The 21,137-nt window shown below is 36.6% G+C and overlaps 3 protein-coding genes across 11 annotated transcripts in view; 2 read left to right on the top strand and 1 right to left on the bottom strand.

The window, feature by feature from the left end:
* The first annotated feature begins 47 nt into the window (after positions 1 to 47).
* tada2b (transcriptional adaptor 2B) lies at positions 48 to 4,903 on the top strand. The gene is made up of 2 exons (XM_039688691.2): positions 48 to 317; positions 1,058 to 4,903. Exons 1-2 carry the CDS (start codon positions 48 to 50, stop codon positions 2,243 to 2,245), a joined length of 1,458 nt encoding a protein of 485 aa, XP_039544625.1. The 3' UTR covers positions 2,246 to 4,903.
* grpel1 (GrpE-like 1, mitochondrial) lies at positions 4,459 to 10,090 on the bottom strand. Its single transcript, XM_039656032.2, has 4 exons — positions 9,933 to 10,090; positions 8,533 to 8,689; positions 5,683 to 5,764; positions 4,459 to 5,586 (listed from the first exon to the last, which is right to left on the bottom strand). Exons 1-4 carry the CDS (start codon positions 10,055 to 10,057, stop codon positions 5,240 to 5,242), a joined length of 711 nt encoding a protein of 236 aa, XP_039511966.2. The 5' UTR covers positions 10,058 to 10,090; the 3' UTR covers positions 4,459 to 5,239.
* A 2,791-nt stretch (positions 10,091 to 12,881) lies between these two features.
* Positions 12,882 to 21,137, top strand: part of sorcs2 (sortilin-related VPS10 domain containing receptor 2) — a 179,132-nt gene continuing 170,876 nt past the window's right edge. For 5 of the 9 annotated variants that reach the window (XM_089129428.1, XM_089129431.1, XM_089129427.1 and 2 more), the window contains exon 1: positions 12,883 to 13,385. In XM_089129428.1, the coding sequence (XP_088985554.1) occupies positions 13,020 to 13,385 (366 nt within the window). In that variant the 5' untranslated portion in view covers positions 12,883 to 13,019. Of the gene's footprint in view, positions 13,386 to 21,137 lie in introns of all 9 variants that reach the window. The other 4 variants (XM_089129432.1, XM_089129430.1, XM_089129425.1 and 1 more) reach the window with 3 other exon arrangements.

Genomic DNA, 21,137 nt, shown 5'->3' with positions numbered 1-21,137 from the left:
CTCCCCCGCGCCACTGCTGCTCCCAACAACAAGCGGTAGTAAGCAATATGGCCGACGTAGGCAAGAAGTACTGTGTGAACTGCCTGGCAGATGTTACGAATTTGCGGATTCGCTGTGCCGAATGTCAAGATATTGAACTTTGTCCGGAGTGCTTCTCCGCGGGTGCCGAAATCGGCAACCACAGACGATGGCATGGCTATCAGCAAGTTGACGGCGGGCGCTTTTCGCTGTGGGGTCCCGAAGCAGAGGGAGGATGGACTAGCAGGGAAGAACAGTCGCTGCTCGATGCCATCGAGCAATATGGATTTGGTAACTGGGTACGATGCTCAATTGAGTCCATATTTATGCGGCTTTAATAAACCTCCATTTTATTGCCAAATGTGCACCTCCATACAAGTAGCCTGATGCATTGCAATAAAAAAAAACAAATGATGCATGTTTCTCAATGAAGAAACTTAGAGAAAGTATTTTTTTAAAGAACCTAGCAGATTCTCTAGTTCTGTGGTTTTACAATTTTTGTCATTGATAAGATCTTATATAATATTATTATAATATATATACATTGAGAGAACAAACTGTACTGTGTGCACTTGTACCGAAAGCTTTTTGTTGATTCGGTAATATTTGTAGTAACTTAATAGTAATATTTATGTTTGTAACTGTCACATTATTATTACCTGGCTGTATGTCAAAGGGATAGTTCTCCGAAAAAATATAATTTTGTAATCATTTACTCGCTCTTATGTTGTTCCAAGTGCATAAAACTTTTGTTCATCTTCAAAACACAGATAAAGATATTTTAAATGAAACCTGAGAGATTTTTGCTCCTTCATTGAATTGAAAGTCCATGTCATCATAAATGTATAAAAAAATTTTCTAAACGTATTACACATGATTCTGAAGTCTTCTAAAGATACACTGTCATCTTCACAAATGTTTGTTTTGAAGATGAACAAATGTCTTGTCGATTTGAAACAACATGAGGGTGAGTAATTGATGATGAATTTTCCTTTTTAGATGAACTAACCCTTTAACTTTGATTATTTCTGTGTGTTAGGAGGATATGGCAGCCCATGTAGGTGCATCACGCACCCCTCAGGAGGTCATGGACCATTATGTCAGCATGTATATCCATGGTAATCTGGGCAAAGCCTGCATCCCTGACAGCATCCCCAACCGCGTGACAGACCACACTTGCCCGAGTGGAGGTCCGCTGTCTCCTAGTTTGACTACCCCATTGCCCCCACTAGACATATCTGTAGTGGAGCAGCAGCAGCTTGGATACATGCCGCTTCGAGACGACTACGAGATTGAATATGACCAGGAGGCAGAGAAACTCATCAGTGGGTTGTCTGTAAACTACGACGATGAAGATATTGAGATTGAGATGAAGCGAGCCCACGTGGATATGTATGTGCGGAAGCTGCGTGAGCGCCAGCGCCGCAAAAACATCGCTCGTGACTACAATTTAGTGCCAGCCTTTCTGGGACGGGACAAAAAAGATAAAGAGCGAGAACGACCGGGTGGAACAGGAGGGGTTGTGGGTGCAGGTGGTGCTCTTGGATTGGGGGGCGTTACCACCATCATTCCAACAGGGCCGCTTGGCTCCTCTGCGGGAGCGACCCCGAAACGCAAAATCACCAAGGAAGAAAAGGAGCAACGGACCAAACTACGTGGTCTTTGCCAGTTCATGCCGCAGCGTGAGTTTGAAGAATTCTTCGATAACATGCACAAAGAGCGCATGCTACGGGCGAAAGTTCGGGAGCTTCAGCGTTATCGGCGAAATGGCATCACGAGACTCGACGAGTCGGCCGAGTATGAGGCAGCACGCCACAAACGGGAAAAACGGAAAGAGAACAAAAGTGTTGCAGGGTCAAAGAGAGGCAGCAGTGGTGGAGGAGGAGTGGCCGGGCTTGGAGGGGGGGTTGGAGCAGGCGGTGGGCTTGGCGGCGGTGGAGGAGTTAGTGCCATTAAAGAGGAGGGGAAGGACAGTGAGTTCTCAGCTATCGAGAACCTGTCTGGCTTTGAGATGCTGTCGGATCGGGAGAAGGTACTGTGCAACTCTATGAACCTTAGTCCTACGCGCTATCTGACTGTCAAGACTATCATCATCAAAGATCACTTACAGAAACGGCAGGGCATTCCCTCGAAAAGCCGCCTACCCAGCTACCTGGACAAGGTGCTGAAAAAACGGATTCTGAATTTTTTGTCGGAGAGTGGCTGGATATCCCGAGAAACCTCTTAACGACACTGTCCAAAGATTCGGCTGTATGAATAATGACTGTAAATATATTTTTCTACTGTTTTATAATGGATCTCAGAAAAGCCTATGAGAACAAAATGACTGTAGGTGCCACACTACTGGATGTGGACCTTCAGTCAGTCTAACATGTCTGTCTTTGAGCTCAGATCTCCTCATAGGATCATAAACATAGGGAAATTCCTGTTAAAGAAGGTACATAATCCGTATCCATCATAGGGAACATTCCAGTATGTTGTCCTGTGTAACGCATCAGAATATAACACAAAACCCATTACCCCTTGTTAAAATGCCCTCCGTTTTGAATGTGATTTTGAGTGGCACTCGAATGCTCCCTGCCCAATAGAGTTTCAACAGAATGCTTAATGTTGTACAAAGCAGGTATTTGGTTCTGAGTTTCTTCCTTTGTCATAAGAAGGAATCCTTGTTCTGCTTGCCAAAAGTCTTATGCTAACCTGAATTTGCCTGTTTCTGTTGTCAATGGTGGGAATGTGAGACACATGAATCATGCTCGATACTATCTGAAAACAGCCAATGTTCATGTTTGATTATGATTTTTTTTTTTTTTGGAGTTGTTGACCTTTGTGAGGTTGTTTCTATTGCTGTTTATTGAGCATGTTTCAGAAGCTTGGGTTAAAAGGCACATAACCAGGTTATATAAAGTATTAGCTTGATGAGTAAAGCAACATAATGCTCCTGTTTCAAGAGGATATTATTCCTATTTGTTTGATGGATAAAGCTAAATACAGCATCAAGGGTTCTCATCTCAAAGTGTACAACAAAATTTCTAAGCTGAGACTGTGTTAGTGTTTCAACTACTACTAGTTTTTTTTTCTTTAATTTCAAAATCTTCATGCAATACCAAATCTTAGATTACAACTGAGACAAACCTATTTTTCCATGATTTTAATGTTATTATTGCCTGCTTGTGTCTAAGTTGTAGAAAACTAAGACAAGCACTGTTCACAAATGGCAAAAGGCAAATGCAAAGGTTTAACATTTTTACATAGTTTTGAAATGATTAATATATTAAGAGTCAACTAGAATAGATACAAGTATGACTTTTAGCTATTGTTTTTTTTTATGTATACGATATTGGAAATAACTGTGGTTAGTGTAAATCCATTGCAAAGGCCAAGGTGGTCATCTACATTTGTTTGTTTGTCATTTTTTGCCCCAGACATTGGTACATATAAAGTCAGTCATGTTTGAGTATGCTCATGTAGTGTGCCTTGTGAAGCAATGTGCCCAGGTTGATGGTTTTTATCCCTTTCACTTTAATATTATATTTTAATCTTAAAATGTACCATATCACAAATGTACATTTAGGTGTCTGTTTGTTCCTGTTTTTCCACATTTCTATGCTAGACATAACTGCCCCACACAATACACAATATTTGTGTTTTCTGAGTAAAGCCACTAAAAGCAGAGAGAAACTCACCAATAGTATATGTGAGATATGTAAATTGGCTATCTAACCATTTGGTAAATATAATTTATGAATGTATGTAAAATGACACTGTGACTAAGAATAAGGAAATTATGGGGCATAATTCATTATCCTCCTCTTTATGTTTTGTTTCTATTGGGATGCTCAAATGTTACAAAGGGTTAATCTTCAGGTTGTGCTTCATAGTTATAGGAAATACTAGGATCTTTCTTTTGGTTCCTAAGCCATTCTTCAAGTCTAGTCATGCTTACCAACATTGAATTGTTGAGAAAATAAGTGACCGGTTCATTTAATGCTTAATATTTCCCCTGTAATATTCATTTGATGTGCTATTTCAAAGAGTATAAATATTTTTCTAAAGTAATTGAAAATGTGAGGGAGGATAATACTGAAAATGGCATCTTCACTGAAAGACACTATCTTAAATATGTTTTCTGAATTTTTATAAGACAATGTGACATTTAAACATAATGAGGAGACTTTTCTGCTTGGTTGTGACATGTTTTCTGGTCAAATAGTCCATTTTTGAAGGATCATATTTGTCAAAATATTGAGTATGTGCAAAGTATTTTATTGCATACGTCATGTTCTTTCCTACTTTGTATTAAAGTGTTGAAATATAACCTATTGTCTGTTATTAAATGGAAAAAAATACCCTTGCTTACATTTCAAGTTGTCAAGACAAGATATGATGTCATATCAGACGGCGTAATCTACATAAGATCTGTAAGAAAACAACAATTAGTCATTCTAAAATATTAATGGATTTTATTAGTATGAACGCCATTTAAAAGAATATGCCCACATATATCACTAAATACTTTCATTAAAATAACATTATGTAACAGTAACCAAAATTAAGTATTAAATTTACCACTGTATCCTTAGTTAAACTCTTGTCCTGAAAATTTCAACATAATGGAAGATGTAATAATGAGAGATCTACTTTTGAAAATGGTATACGATTTATTTGACAATTGTCTGCTTGTTCACGTGAATGGAAAAGTTGAATCCAATGTAAACCTTTAAATCTGAAGTACAACTGCTGTTAATTAAATTATTATAAAATTATATATTTTATTTTTGAACAAAAAACAGAAACAAATCAAGTGGAATTTAACAACTGCTGTCAACACATCATCATACATGATGGGGCCAAATTGGTAAAAAAAAAAAAAAAAAAAATCAATAAAGTAATTAATATAAGAGCAAATAGGTATATTGAGAAAAGATGTCCAACAGTATAATGTGCTGCAGTGTTTCTTTAAAAGATGGAATGGTGGTGGTGATTCTCAAAGGAATAACGTTGCATCCAATCCAATATTCAGTGAATCTTCTACTGCATACGCACTCAACTTTTATAATATACTCTTATATTATTTATGTTGATCATTATTAATACATAAAGATTAGTCTGGCATTGTCCTTCAGTTGTCAACATATTGGACTTCGCCTCTCAGAGGCACCTTTAACAAAAAAGCTGTGGAACCTAAGACCAGGCAATGACCCACCATAGAGTGTACGAGTAGTTAGGGGGCCTTGACTACACCCACCAGAGCTGGCCGGAGGGTGCGCCCATGCAGCTTATAGCCTACTTTAGTAACTACGGCTACGGTACCCGGCTCCTTGCCCTCCACAGGTGCATGAAAGACAGCCTCGTGTTCATAAGGATCAAATTTCTGACTATCAGGATTAAGCTTAACAAGGCCGTGTTTTTTGAAGACCTTTTGGATCTGCACCTCAGTCATTACAAGGCCATCGTAAAGATTTTTCAAGTGAGGATTTGCAGCAGACACTTCTGTTTTCGGTACACTTTCTGTTGCCTTCTCTAAGATGTCAGCCACCTCCAAGAGGTCCTTACAGAAGCCCTGAATTCCTGAGAAAAAAGCAAACAAGAGTGAAAACAACCAACTTAACTAGATGCGGAAATGTCGGTTAATAAAACAGCTTATTAACTAGTATAATAGCTTACCATATAGCTTAGCATCATCAATCATCTTTTGACTTCTTTGCCTAAGGTTCTCAGTGTCTGCTAGTGCCCGCTTGTATTTATCCTGCAGCAAAAGACGATTTAAAACGATCAGACAATAATTACACACAATATTTAAACTGCTCCTCTCAAAAACACTTGACTCTCAGAAGATTTATCTTGCACAGAAAATACTATTTACAACTTGCTGGATTCATGGTACTGATTAATCTGAATGCTTTAAAGTCACTCAAAGACACATTCTGAGTTAGGCCGGTGCATACTGTGCGATTTATTATTGTCTTTTACGATTGTTCCTTGTCAGACTGTACGAACATAATCCTCGCTGTAAGCCATGTCACACTGTAAGATCTCAGTTGTCATTAATGTCAGACTGTAAGCCAGTCAAGAGGCGTTAAAAATGATGCATGCAAGAAAATTTGTCTCGAGTTTTACATCAATCAATGACACGTTCGGTGACAGTGAGCTGCATTACATGCAGGATTGAAATGGTGGCCACAAAGAAATCAAATTCAAAGTAACGTTCATTTTGGTCATTGGCTTTTCTTGAAAAACGAAGACAATTTGAAGGTCGTCGTAGCAGAGTCAAATCTTCCGACACCGTCAGAATTTCGTCTGAGGAAAAAATTTGATCACAACGTCATTAATCGGCTGTCGGTGAACATGTCAAACTAACGTTGCAGATGTTGAAATTTTAGGATCAGAAGAATCTTATAAGATTTGAAAATAGTGTCTCAGGTGGCCAAATCGTGGCCAAAATCGCACAGTGTGCACCCGGCTTAAGCCTGGGACACTCTACAGCTGATTTACAGGCAAGAAAATCATTTAAATTTCACTAATCTGAAACATGACCAGCTCCAGTTCCTTCAAAACTGGTTTTATAAACTAATACAGAACAAGTGGATAGTCCTTGGGGTATCCTTGAACTACAAGGGCAATTGAAGGTCAGGCTGTGCAGGAGGAAATTACATGATTTTGTGAACCGCAAGAAAAACATTTCCTGTCGGTACATTTTTATTATTACATATTAATTATTATCAAATTAATATTAGGACATACAATACATTTTTGCCTATCCAAATTTCATAACGACATCACCAAACTTGTGACACAGCCACAATGTGCATGAGGATTGAGGACTCAATTTTTTTTTAAACAGACTACAAACCTACATCCCACATCAAAATGGAGTTGCAAGGTTATTTATTCACAAATGTCAAGATTGTCAAGAGTGCTGGTTATAAAAAAAGAAGCATCATTCTTATACAGTCATTTGTACCTTGGCAAAAATGGGAGCTGTCGGTCAGCATTTTGTTTTGTTTCCATAGCACAAGGCATTAACAAAACATTTGATGCGAGAAACAATACATTTTCAAATTATTATTAATAATAATAACAATATTATTATTACTAAAATTTCATAAACCTAATAACGGTCTTTAGGTCCGGACACAGCACTATAATAATCATTCATCGATGAAAATCAAAAGCAGCTTCAAACACTGACTTTATAACAAAACAAAATTTCAAAAGGAAATATTTTTATTATTTTTTCCACTATCATTAATGTGTGGTCCACAAGAGAAATATTAAGCCAATATTGACGGTAACATTTGACGAATACAGTCAGTCACAGGCGATCCACCCTCCAAATCTGTATATAACTGTTTCCACTGTTATGAAGTAGTAGTCTCACTACTTCAGTCAAGTGATGAAATATTTGTGTCCTGGAAATGGGAAGCCTCAGGTGCTGATTTCCTTGTGGAAAGGTGAAGTAGACTCCTCAGATGTAGAAGGCGCTTTTTCTCCTTCTTGTTCATCTTTCCATTATTTCTTGGAAAAGCGTAATATTGAACTTTGTGCATCCACCTCTGTCATCGGATGAGTGCATTCTGTTTACTGCTTAGTGCTTAATATACTAAAGGAGGCTGTACTGTACCAACTAGGGGACTAAATGCCGGTTGGTGGAACAAACTGTAATTTGAGCAACTGTCTGTTCAAAATAAATGAAAAGAAACCTAGCATTGGATATTCGTTGAAACTTGTCCCAAACTGCGACCCCAAAACCGTGGTACATTCCGAATTGTGACTTCTTTATACTGTTAAACCCCTTGTTATAAAAGGGTTAGTTCACCAAAAAATTACATTTCTGTCATTAAATTACTCACCTTCATGTCATTCCAAACCCTAAGACCATTGATCAACTTCAGAACACAAATTAAGATATTTGTGATGAAATCCGAGAGGTTTCTGAACCAGCCATAGGCAGCAACGTCATTTCAACTTTCAAGGTTGTAAAAACATCGTGAATGTGAATCACCATGCGATTACGGTGGTTCAATCTTAATGTTATGAAGTGACGAGAATACTTTTGTGCGCAAAAAACAAAGAGCATATTCAACAATTTCTTCTTCTGTGTCAGTCTCCTACGTGTAGTAATCACAACGCAGCGCTTCCGGGTTCCATGGCAGAACGCCGGCTCGTTATTGGCCGACACTGGTCACATGAGCACTACGACACATCCGTGTGATGCTGCTGCAGGAGCAAGCCAATACTGAGCCAGTGTTCGGATGTAGAACCCAGAAAGGCTGCACTGTTTATACATGTGAACAGCATCAGAGACTGACACAGAAGAGAAGAAATTGTTGAATAGTCGTTATTTTTGTTGTTGTTTTTTTGCACACAAAAAGTATTCTAGTCTTACAGGTTTGAAATGAATGAATTCTTATTTTTGAGTGAGAATTCATTAACTAAAACTAACCCTTTAGACATCCACTTTTTCTATATTCAATTATTAGATAAGATTGCATCCTTCTGAAAATAAAGCATTACCGTAACATCTTTCAGCTGTTCTTCCAGTTGCATCTTTTCTTCTGTGAAGGCTTTCTCAGCTGCACTGGGCTCTGGTTTCTGAGCCCCATTCTCTTCTTCGGTTCCAGTTCCTGAGCTTTTCTGTTGGGCTGCTGTGCAAAGGAGGCGTGGGGTCGCCCTGAAATGTTAAAAGATGGGAATATTCACCAATACAACCTTTGCACTGTAGGCAAAATATACATTGAGATTACGCAACCTATCTTGGATAAGAGATATTATGCCTTATTCTTAATAGAAGAGTTCACCCAAAAACAATTAGTCATAAGTCTTTAAAATTAGAGACTTATGTCATGTCAGACAAGTCATGTTACCGGCAGAATGTCATTCTTTAGAATTGGCACTGATATCAATGGCTATTGAAAATCAATGGAATTTTGGGGAAAGTCAAAATGAAGTGAAAGCAGTGACAGATATTTTCTTCCATATTTTGATGTACACCTGACTGTAAAAGAAAAAACAATGTCGTGTTGGAGTGAGACCTGCTTCTATATATCTGTTGATGATTGGATGTGAGATGTGGGTGTTGCACTCAAAAATGGATGCAGATGAACATGAGCTCGCAGGATCAGAGTTTAAGCGGACTAAATGATTGGAGAAGTCATGTTCATGTCACCGGAGACAAGTCTGTCATGAATGATCACTGTATGGAGCGGAGAACAGGGAAAAGGGAAAAGCAGCCTTAAAAAAAAGACAAGATCTATAAACTAGCTGATTTAAGATAACTGCTTCTTTATAGTTAACAGTGATCATTGAATGGGTGATGAATGTTTTACTTATAAAATAGGTTTATCATCTTAAACTGATTCATTTTTTGTAGGACATAACCTTTCAACGATATGAGATTCTAGAAAACTTGACAACAAAATAGTTAAGAGTCCAGTCTGCAACTAGTTAGATAGTCTAAACCAATCAAGAGGTGAAACAGCTTCAGTACGATTAGCCTTAACTTCACTAAGTCTACAGAACTAGCACGTGTCTGAAAATGAGTCTCATTTCCATGGCAACGTACGAACACTATTTTTAAAGGCAAAAATCCTGAACTCAATGAAACATTTTCTGTATGTAAAGATATCATGACATGGTAAAGAACAGTAAGCACATTTCACTAAGAAGCATCAATGATCACATAACTAGTCTGCACTGCACAGTTATAATGTATCCGACAGGACAACAAAGCTGCCTAACGATAGGCTACTGTCATCTAAAAAGCCATAAGTGAGAGTCCGACCTTAGTACATCAGAAAGAATCATTCATTTCTAAACAGCTTACGCAACAGAACGATTATTAATTTTCATAAAAACAAATATTTAACCAAGCTTGGACACCAACTGCTCAAAATAACACTGCTTTGAAAGCCTACCTTACAAGTGAAGGAGACGCTATGATAAAAGAGCTCTGTCGGACCACTCGCACACACCAGTTCGCCATCTTCATCTTCACTGCTAATGTCCACGCTGAGAGACACGCAGAAAGAGCGAGTCTCATTCAACCAATCGCAGCTTCTGTTCTTACACGGTTGTCTTACACGACCAATCATCGCTCTAGTCAAAACTGACGCAATTCTGTAGTTAGTTTGTTTGGTTGAGAGAAAGGTCGAAACATTTTGCACGTAAAGGACGGCGTCTTTTCTTGGCCAACTGAAGGACGGTTACCGCACACTTTTATTACTCAACTACGCCGAGCTACATCACCACAGGTTCACCAATTCAGACAACACACACGAAGGAATTTAAAATATGTTGCTTAAGTGCATTTAACCGGCAGTGGAAGACAAGTTGGCAAGATTCTTGCCTTGAGTTACGTTAGGTTAGTCAGTTCACTTCACGAGTGATGGATATTATCGGCTATTAGTCAGATATTAGTCAGTTCACTTCACGAGTGATGGATATTATTGATATTAAAAAAAACAAAAACAAAAAAACCCATTTATCTATAATTATCACAATTTGAACTTTGATACTGTTATCAGTTTGTTAGGATATAATCAGAATCAAAGTAGGAAATTGTATGTGTTTTTTTTTTTCCAGACAGCTGACAATGTTTAGCCTACTCTTCTACTCTTCTTTAGTCCAGTAATCCTCTGACTCAGTCAGCCTTGTCTGTCTCTTGGGCAATAAATCATCTGAGAAATTGAGGTGAGGAAATCATAACTTCTATCTTGATTTAGGCTCAGAAACAGTTCCTGCTTGCATAAGGATTGAACCTGGTCTGGGTCCCTAGAGGTGATAAAATCCATCCTGCTATGTGCAGTCATGTGTAGCATACTACACCATTCAAAATTTTTGGTTCAGGAAACATAAAAAAAGGGAAATCCTTCTTTTATTCAGCAAGGATGCATTTAATTGATCAAAAGTGACAGTAAAGACGTATGTCACAGAAGATTTCTATTTCCAATAAATGTTGTTCTTGTGAAGATTCTATTTATAAAGAGTCTTAAAAAAATGTATCACATTGTCCACAAAAATGTTAAGCTGCAGCACAATTGTTTTCAACATTGATAATAATAATAATAATAATAATACAAGTTACAGGATAATCAGAAAAAAAATCATGTGACTGAATATTGGAGAGTAATAATGCTAAAAATTGAGCTTTGCCATCCCAGGAGTAAATCACATTAATGTAATATTAAAATAGAGAACAGTTATTTTAATTTGAAAGAATATTTCAATCTCACTGTTTTTTTTTTTTCTCAAATGAATGCAGCCTGTGTAGGCATAAGAAACTTCTTTTACAACTATCTAAAAAAAGAGCAGGCTACTGACCCCAAAATATATGAATGGTATGTAGGTGTGTTTCACAGCCATCAGTCTGAGCTTCAGCGCTGCCCAGTGACCCTACATTTAATAATTAGGTATAGGAAATGTGGATGTTTTAGAATAGTTTTACATAATATTTTTAATACAAGTCTAACAGTGTTAAATCAATTGCAAAGTTCTTCTTTAGTGTCGCTTGTTTGAAGATGAAAATCTGAAAAAAAAAAGTATTGAAAAAAAATTTATTTATTAGAAAACTTGGACAGTGATTCAGTGGCTGCACCAGCTTCCTAGAATATTTAGCAGTGCAGATAATTGAATGCCTCATCCTCTGAAATTCTAGATTTTTTAGATTGATTTCAACTGAGTTACCTGAATTTCACTGAATAATTGGTCCATGTTGAATGTTTAGTTAAAAGGAGAAACATACACATTTTAAAAATAAATAGAAAAAATATTTGTATATATATATATATATATATATATATATATATATATATGCACACAAGTACACGGAGGTATGATAAAATATTTTAAAAGTGCATAATGTCTATTCAAAAACACTGAATGAAACCAGTTTATTGTCAGATTAAATTTTCCCCATGCAGGAGCCCAGCTAAAGTGATTCAAAACAGTTTCACAGACGAGGCTTAAAATAGTCCCAGACTAAAATGCATGTTTGAGCTGTTTTAACTGTAAGCAATCCTTGCACTGACATATCTTATATACAAATATATTAGTGGCATTGTTTTGCCTCAAGAGGCACATCAGTAATATTTTTTAAGGCATGTTTATATAAAAGCCACTTAAATGTTATAATTGAGCTAAGGCCTAATTTTGGCTTAATCTAAGCCATGTCTGTGAAACCGGGCCTTATATTTTATTCCTGCTAACAATCGTTTAACCGGTAGCCTACTACAGGCCGGTACTACAGATGGAAGAGAGCATTGATAATTCAAACCCCACCTCCCCAAAAAAACAGTTAATATATTAAACTGTTATTAATATAACAAACAGATCTTTAAAATTCGTTAATCCAAAGTGTTTTCATGCGCTCACAGACGTGACCCTTTACATTTTCACATGCATTGTGATTGTGGTTTATTTAAAAACAGAGCAACTTTAATAATACTTCAACAATAGGCCATTTAAATATTATATATGTTGTAACTGTATTTGAAATAGCCAAGTTAACATGCATCCAGCTATGTTCATGTGACTGTTTACACTATGTAAACAAAACAAAAAATGTTGACACAAAAGATACATTTATGAATGAATGAATAAAATGCATCAACACATTTAGACCCTTCAAATTTTAGTCACACATGTTATGGAGGATTAAATGAATTAACTGGATCTTATAAATAGATTTTTTTTGTTGCATTATTTGATATGCGATGTAATACAAACATAAACTTTTCTAATGACAAGCAAACAAACACTTGACTCGTAGCTCCACTAGGTGGCAGGCAAATACTGCTGATGTTTTCACTGGTCTCGGCTGACTAGTGTAGGTTACAGCACATGAGCGTGCTCGGTTTGTAGCTCTGTTTTCCCCCACCCTCTTCCCATCTCTCTGCCTTTCTCTCTCACTCTCACTCTCTCTCTCCCTCCCCCTCTCTCCCCCTCTCTTACATTAGAGCTTTCCATCTTTCGCTTGCATCGCACACTCGCTTTGACAGTGTTAAATGAAGACGCTCATCATGGCAGTTTTGGCGCACCTGTACCCAGCTGTGTTTTTCGCCTGCGCGTGGATGTCACTGTTCGGATTCGGACCGATTTCATGTCACAGCGGCGTTATACAGCAGATAAACGAGCGGGACCGAGAGCTTGACAGCCGCGGTGGGCATGTCATTGGCAGAGATGAAACGCTTATCTCGGCGCACAGCCGCGGAGATTACAGCGGGGACCCGGGCGGACCGGCCATGGGAGTTCCCCGAGTCCGGAGGGCATCGACTCCGGAGAAAGTCTCTCTACTCAGCAGCTCTTTCGTCCTTAAAGGGGATGCCACCCACAACCAGGCAATGGTCCACTGGACGGGTGAAAATAGCAGTGTGAGTACCCCCCCCCCCCCCCTTTCCCTGTTCTCCGCTGTAGTTGTCCCAAAAACTCACAAGATTGAACATTGAGTTGTTTAATCTGTTAAGGGTTGTCATAAGGTTCGTAGATACTAGCTCTAATTTAAATCGGGTTTGAGAAACTGGTAATAAATATGAAGCATGCGATGCGCTCATAATGTTTGTACGGCAGGACAGGTAGATGCATAACGCCCTACATTCATCATCACACAATACACATCTGCATTGTGTATTGAGAGGTTTATAGGTTCAGTGTTTACCGAACCATGTAATGTGAGTCAGAATGACAGCTGATGCCGAAACACACTGACGGTTGTACCATGCACCTCCACGCGCCTTGCTGGGAGAAGTTCACTTCAAGTTTTCGTTAGTATAAAGCTGAATGACGCAAAGTTTGACGCAATGTTTACTTGTGCTTGGTCAATTATATAAACGATACAATGTGATATAGTTATTACCAAAGCGATCAAATGAACCAGCGACTCTTCGAGCGCGTGCAGGGCGGATGCGCTCTGAACAAACGCGCGCTTGTTTGTGTTATAGTTTGTTGAATTGTATCTTCAGGAGATGTCTCTCATTCACAAAGCTGCCAAAACAACTCATTAGACGTTTGTAAAATAAAATAACTTTTGAATAGGCTACCTGTTTTATTAAGTAGGCTATCTATATTCTTATTATACAGTATGATTATGCAGCTTCATTTGCCTTAACCTAAAGTTTTTATTTAATTTTTTATTTAACATTCATAAAACTTACAATGACATTTAACATCAAAAATATAGCCCAAGACAAACAGATACACTGCAAAAAAAAAAAAATTAATAAAATAAAAATAACCTCTCCAAATCAAAATTTTCTAGTGACTGGTCACTAGATTCAAGATACAAAAACAACGTTATAGTGAGATGTCTTCTCAAAAACTTATTAAGAAATGCATTACACAGATAATGCCTGTGCACTGTAAAAAAATGTTACTGCTATTTACCTCAAAATATTATGGTAACTATATTACGCATAATATTTTTGAGTAATTAATGCTTGATTTCTTTCATGCAATCTACCTGAATAAATCATGCAAAATATAACTCAATCAAAAATGTATCTGTGTAATGTTTTCAAAGTTTTCAATAAAACACTGAACCACAATTTTCTTGATAAAACATACACAACATTTTTCATTATCTTAATTTTTTAAATGAAAATTACAAGACTCATGATTCATTTTTTGTAAGTGTATATTGTTAGAAACATCTCCTTAAATTGCTTCAGCTACAACTCAGGCATACTCCTAAACTTGAAATTGGAGGTGCTATTTTGGATATGAAGTGTAATAACTCTTACATCAGAAAGTGTATTAATCAAGATATCAGCTGTTATACCCAAAAGCAATTCTGAAATGGAAAATTTTTTTTCTTCTATACCTTCAGTTGAGATAATCTGGTCAGCAAGTAATAAAGGAAAATCATTTTAAAATATATGTTAATCTCTACATGTAGATTTAATCCCTGAGAGAGCAGCAAAGTATTGTTCCTTAACCTAAAGTTAACCTAAAGTTGTCAATAAAGAGCGTAAAAATGTAGATGGAATAGTTTAGATAGTTTAGATGGTTTTTGATGAATTTGATGAGAATGTTATTGTTTTTTTAGAATTGATAATATCTGACTTTTGATTGTACACGTTGGTATCTTGGCGATTTTTAAGGGCAGTTTTGAAACATTGTAAACAAGTTGTCGCTTGTGTAAAAGGAGCACATTTTAGTATGCTTTTAAAAAGAGTACTATTGAATTAATATAGCCTGAATGTAATGTTTTCAGACATTCAATTGCAAATGAAATGCATTATAGTTTGAATTTATGTTAAATGCAATTTAATCAACTTAAGATTGATTTTTGTTGACCCTCTTAGGACATAAGTACATATTTATATTTCATTTCAAAATAACTTATTAATAATTTCTTTAAAATATGGTTAAAGTGTTCTGCCGTAAACTAAAATATATTTAAATATACATTCAAGGTAAACTAAAATATACTTAAAAATACATGTAATTTCTATTGAAACTTGCATGTATTTACACATTTGTAAATATAAAGTTGCAATTTAGCCTAATACACATAACATACCAGTATAGTAACTTTAAATGTAATGTTGAATAACACACAGGCTGTATGGATTTGGCTTTAGTTCAACTAGGGCATTCAAGTAGCTTTTATAAGTATGCCTTAGATAAAACATTACTAATGTGCATCACAAAACAATGGCACTGACATATTTTATGATATCCCAGTGCAAGTTGCTGTCAGTTTAGAGACTAAAATAAGCCTTAACTGTGCCTTATAAGCCTTAAGCCTTATCTGTGAAACCGGGGGTACAGGTTTTATTATGTTAGTCAACACATTAAAAAGTATATTTTTAAAGAAAAACAAAAAATTATTAAAACAAAAACAAAAAAATGTAAATGTTCGTTTCAATCTGACATTATTACAAAGCACAGTGTAAAACCTTTGATGCACATTATGGGTCTAAATAGACCTAACTAAGTTTTCATTTTCTATATCTTTGCAATAAATCAATTTCATCTTTCAGCAGGTATTAGATCATTACAAATCCTTATTTATATTTTTCCTTTCTTTTAGAATAAAATAATTTTTGTGTCACTATCCTTCTAATGTGCAACATGGGTCTAAAAAGTATTCATGTTTCTTGCTGAATATTTGAAAGAAATGTATTTTATTATTTTTTAATCCAGGTATTCATCAAATATCTTGTTTTTGATTTCCACAAATCATTATATTTATTTTCCCTTTCTTACTTTATAAACTAATACTAATTTTACACACATGGGTCAAAAATGACCCATATAACCTTTGATATTTATAAATAGTATAAATGCAGAAAACTACAGTATATTCACCTGCCACACATTTCACAATTCAACACGGCTGATTTTGTATATTTCATGCATGTAAGTTTTATTTAATACATTTTTTGTCACAGAAAATATTTGATATTTTGTGAAAGACATCTAGATAGGCTAATATTTGAACGTTTAGGCTAAGGTTACCTTGACCTTGAAATGCATTACTAGTGCAAAAGAAAAACATGTATTAGCTAGCTTGCGGTCGACATATTCTATTTCATCCAATAGCAAGGTCAACAAAATAAAAGTTGCAATAGAAAGTTATATATCCAAGTATATATTTTCAATGTTGGGCAGAATCCTTGTACCTCTGTATAGATGTGTGTAAAATGATGTATTAACAAAACCTAGCAAATATTAAAATATGAATTTGTGATAATTGAAAACAAGATATTTTGAATATTCATAAATCATGAAATTTATAGATCATGAAATATTAAATGCTCAAATAAAGTGATTTCAAAAGGTTAAACAAAAAAAAAAATTCCAAAGCATGAATGAAATAACATTGGAAATCAATACGGGTCTTTTTAGACCCATGTTGTGTGGGTATCCATAGCTTGCACATCAAAGGGTTAAGAACCATAGGCATGAAAGTGCACTAAAGTAGCATTTAAGTAGGCTTTTATTTGATTATATTATCTAGAAAATGTCTTTTAAGATTTGAAGTACAGTCTTATGAAACTTTAAAGGAATCTCACAAAGATGAGTAGCAGGAGACAAGTGAAAGTCTCTTCTTAACTACGGATCCACTGTGCTTTCCCAAAAGATCTAGAAAAAAATAGAAACAAAAAAGCCATTTTGAGAGGGATGGAATTGGCATGAAGCTGCATTATCATGTGTGTATTAGAGGTGTACGTGTATGCGGTCTCTTGTTGCTTCTTTCAATTACTTAAGGACCTTAAAGTAGCTGCTTGAATTGTGCAGGTCATGGCTTCTATGTCAGATGTCCTACAGTGAGGAGAGCTGTAACCGCAATTGAGCTGCAGCAAAAACAGACAATGTAATGGATAAGCACAGAGATCAACAAACACTGATGCAGCTGCACATGGTCGTTTGATTGGCTTGTTATGAGACTGCTATGGATTTTTACCAGAAGCACTGGTAAAGATCTTTGTTTCCAAGTCCACAGATCTCCTGTCCGTTCACAAAAGGGTTACTTCACCATTTAGTTGTTGATCAGGATAGATTGACCACAGTGCCATGTGGGAATGATGACACAAAAAGGAACTGACGGCAGCAAGTATTCTGTGTTGTGAGAGTGCATTGCGAGACTGTTTATGAGAAGTCTCCTTGAAATTGTCTTTAACCTGTGACCACTGCGGAAGACACTTGTTTTTCCTTAAATTCACCTTACTGACCTACAGTAAAAATAAAGGTTCCAGAAAGGTGTTTGTTTTGCAGTGATAAACAATTTTCAGTTCTCAAAAAATTGCTCACTATAAGAGGAACAATTTTCTTCTTAGGGTGAATAACATTTTAATAATCTAAAAAAATACTTGTTTTCCACTATAAATAACCTTTTGTGGAATAGAAAGGTCCCATGGCTGTTTAAGTTTCATCATGAAATCATCGATGCCAGTAAAGAACCTCTATTTTTATGATTGAAGGCAATCCACTGCAGATGTGTGTACAGATTTTTATTATTCATAATATCATCTGCTGTTTTAATAGGAGGACGAAGAATCCATGTTCGCTCTCAGTTTAAATGGATAAGCAAATAAGAGGAAGAAAGATATCCACATGTCACAATCCCTCGTGCTGTATAGAGATTTATAATTAAGGTTCATATACACGTGCTTTGTTCAATTACAATTTTAGTTTTAGGAATAAATAAAGAGAAGGGAAATATTTCCTGTGCTTCAGGTGATATGTAGAATAGACTCTAATAAAGGAGAGTCCATCATTTACCCCAGAACCTAGTTGTCAATTCCTGGAAGCTAGTCCTGGAGAACGATATTCGACTCCTAACATATTGCCAGTGTTAGAGACCATGTGCTGAATGGGTTTCGCTTTGTGTTGTTTTTTCCATTCAATTGCGCTTGTCCTCCCTCACTTTCTCTGGGGAGTGCGACCATCTTGATTCATTTATTTAGCCTTGCTGCACTTCTGATGACATATCTCTTTTCTGTAAATATGAAGAGATAGTCATCTATCTATCTATCTGGTATTTAGCAGCAGTCTCTGCTGTTGTTTGTGTTTGCAGTGCTGTCAGGAACCATCCATCTAGTTGCCTGCTGATAGCTGTTTAGTTAAGACAGACAGAGAGAGGAGGAGGAAAATGACAGAAAACCAAGCAACAGCATTTGAGAAAGTGATAGGACTATATTGATTCCCAAATGGATATTCAGAATAGAGATACGTAGAAAAGGAGTCTAAGGGAGAATTGGTAATTAGATTCATAACAGTCTCAGTCGCATTTTGCCGAGTGTGTGCATGTTGTTCTCTTGCCTTTATGCTATTAGCAAATCTGATCAAATGAAAGACACATGGCTCACTGACATGACATGTGCACTTCCCTCCTGAGTCATCATTTTCTTGTTTTCCAAAGCCAGTAGGTTTTTCCAGTTTTAAAGTTTTAGGAGGGATCTTAATTTAAATATAACCTATAGTGCATACTCAACAACATTGAACTCTAATACATCAGGTACAGTTGAAATGTGTCTCTAAACTTTCTCAAATACTTGTCATGTGACACATGTGTACATGATTTCGGCATTGTGGAAATTAATGTTTTGTACACAGTAGATTATCTACACACGCAGATACAAACACACACCAACGCTTTTTCAGTCCACCAAAATATGTGTTCAAGTGCAAAAGATAGATGGGTAAATTAAAATATGGCTTTATTTACTTGCAATTTAGGAATAAAGTGTAAAAAAATTGCTATTAATATACAGTACTGCATTATCTCCTTGTCATGTCTTCTTGAAGGCATTCATTCATGGGTTATATTAACAGACAGTTCATTTGGCCCCTCCTATTGCATAATTGTTACCACATGTCCGTCTAAATCAACATTTTCTAGTTGTTTCTGAATTTTTCTGTTTTGCAATGAGTCAGATTTGGCTTTCAAACATGTTAACATTGTTAAAGTCTCTCCAAATCCAGAATTCCCGTGCCAATCTTCGTTTAAACATCAATGTTAATTACTGGCATCACCTTTGGTTTTGCTCCTCTCAGCACTGAAACTTTAGTTTCTCTACTTCTGTTAGCGCAACATATTAGAGGCTTACTTGTGGTCCTTTTTCATTCCTATCCCAATGAGGATTTCTTCCTTTGTTTCCTGGGAGACCTAATCAGAATCTGGAAGGACAGCTCAGGCAGAGAATTCATGTGCAGCATGCAGAATGTTTTTGGCCTGCAAATGTCGCACATGCCCCTATACAGTGGTGTTTTTACCCACACCCAAGTCCAGGGCCTTGCGTTACGTTATGTTACGTTGCGTTAGTTAGGCAAGTGCTCAGCTGTTGGCGCGTTGATCGAAAATGAAGTGGTATAAACCTCTGGTGCACAGGGACGAAAATAGAGAAAGCAACAAAATAAAAAGAAAGCCCAATATAAAGATAAGCAGTGTTGTAGTCGAGACCACCTCACTCGAGTCTGAGTCGAGACAGAGACCAGAGAGAGTCGAGTCCGAGTCAAGACCGAGTCCATAGAGAGTCGAGTCCGAGACCAGAGACGGTCGAGTCCGAGTCGAGACAGAGACCAGTGAGGGTTGATTACCTAATTTACTTTTATTTGCTTAGAGAAATTCTTTTTTTTTTATTTTTTTACTGAATTTAGTTTAAAAAATATGATCAGTTTAGGGTAAAAAGGCTACATAGTAGGTGGTGTTGAAAGTAATTTTATTACAATTTGTCATGCGCAGTTGCGCACTAGAAAATCACTGGGCGTGTCAATCAATTTAAAGAAATATTTTATTAACATTAATAATCATGAAAAATATTTTGAATTGAACTTGAGTGGACTCGGGAATAAGTCTGAGTCCTAAAAAAAAAATGTTTGAGTATGAGTCAATTCCGAGTCCAAATGCACACGAGTCCATGACAAGACCAAGACCATTAAAATATGGTCTCGAGACCGAGTCCGAGACGAGTCCGAGTCTCGAGTACTACAACACTGAAGATAAGTCTTCTCATCTCAGCCATTAAGGTGTCAAACGAAATAAATGTACTTAGTATTGTGCACAGGCATTTAGGCGTACTGGCCACCGGGACTACCTGGAGATTCCTGGTGACAGACGTGCTTTTTGGGCAGATACATCTCATAGCTTACTTTTTATTTTGTCTTTGCAACATAAAACTTGTACATGCAGGCCATTCATTTTGTTTTGCTTTGCTTAATTGGCGGCACTGAGTTGCTTCCAAGTATACTTACTTACAAGTATATTTGTACACTTGAAAAAATGTGTACAAAACTAATTATCCCCAAAAATAAACTGTCCGCACGCTTAAATCCTTAAAGCAAATTTAACCACCAAGCTTTCGGTCAAAAGACCATCCTCAGGGCATGAGGATGGTCTTTTGACTGAAGGCTTGGTGATTAAATTAAGTGTGTGGGCAGTTTATTTATTGTTTTAAGATTTTTAGTCTTGTCTGTCTGACACCTTGTTTATCGTGAGTTTGGTGAAACTCCTTCAATACAAAACTAATTTCCTTTATTTTTCAGTGCATTTGTTTTACAAGATAGCCTATTATGTAGTTGTGTAATGTAGACAGATACTGTAACTAAAAGAGGAATTTGCACACTGAATTGCACCAGATTGATGAATTTAACATTTAAATTTGAATTTAAACATGAAT

Source organism: Pimephales promelas, chromosome 1 (assembly GCF_988280905.1).
Source record: "Pimephales promelas chromosome 1, fPimPro1.hap1.1, whole genome shotgun sequence".
In the NCBI taxonomy this organism is placed as follows: Eukaryota; Metazoa; Chordata; class Actinopteri; order Cypriniformes; family Leuciscidae; genus Pimephales; species Pimephales promelas.
This window is presented reverse-complemented; position numbering and strand designations above follow the sequence as displayed.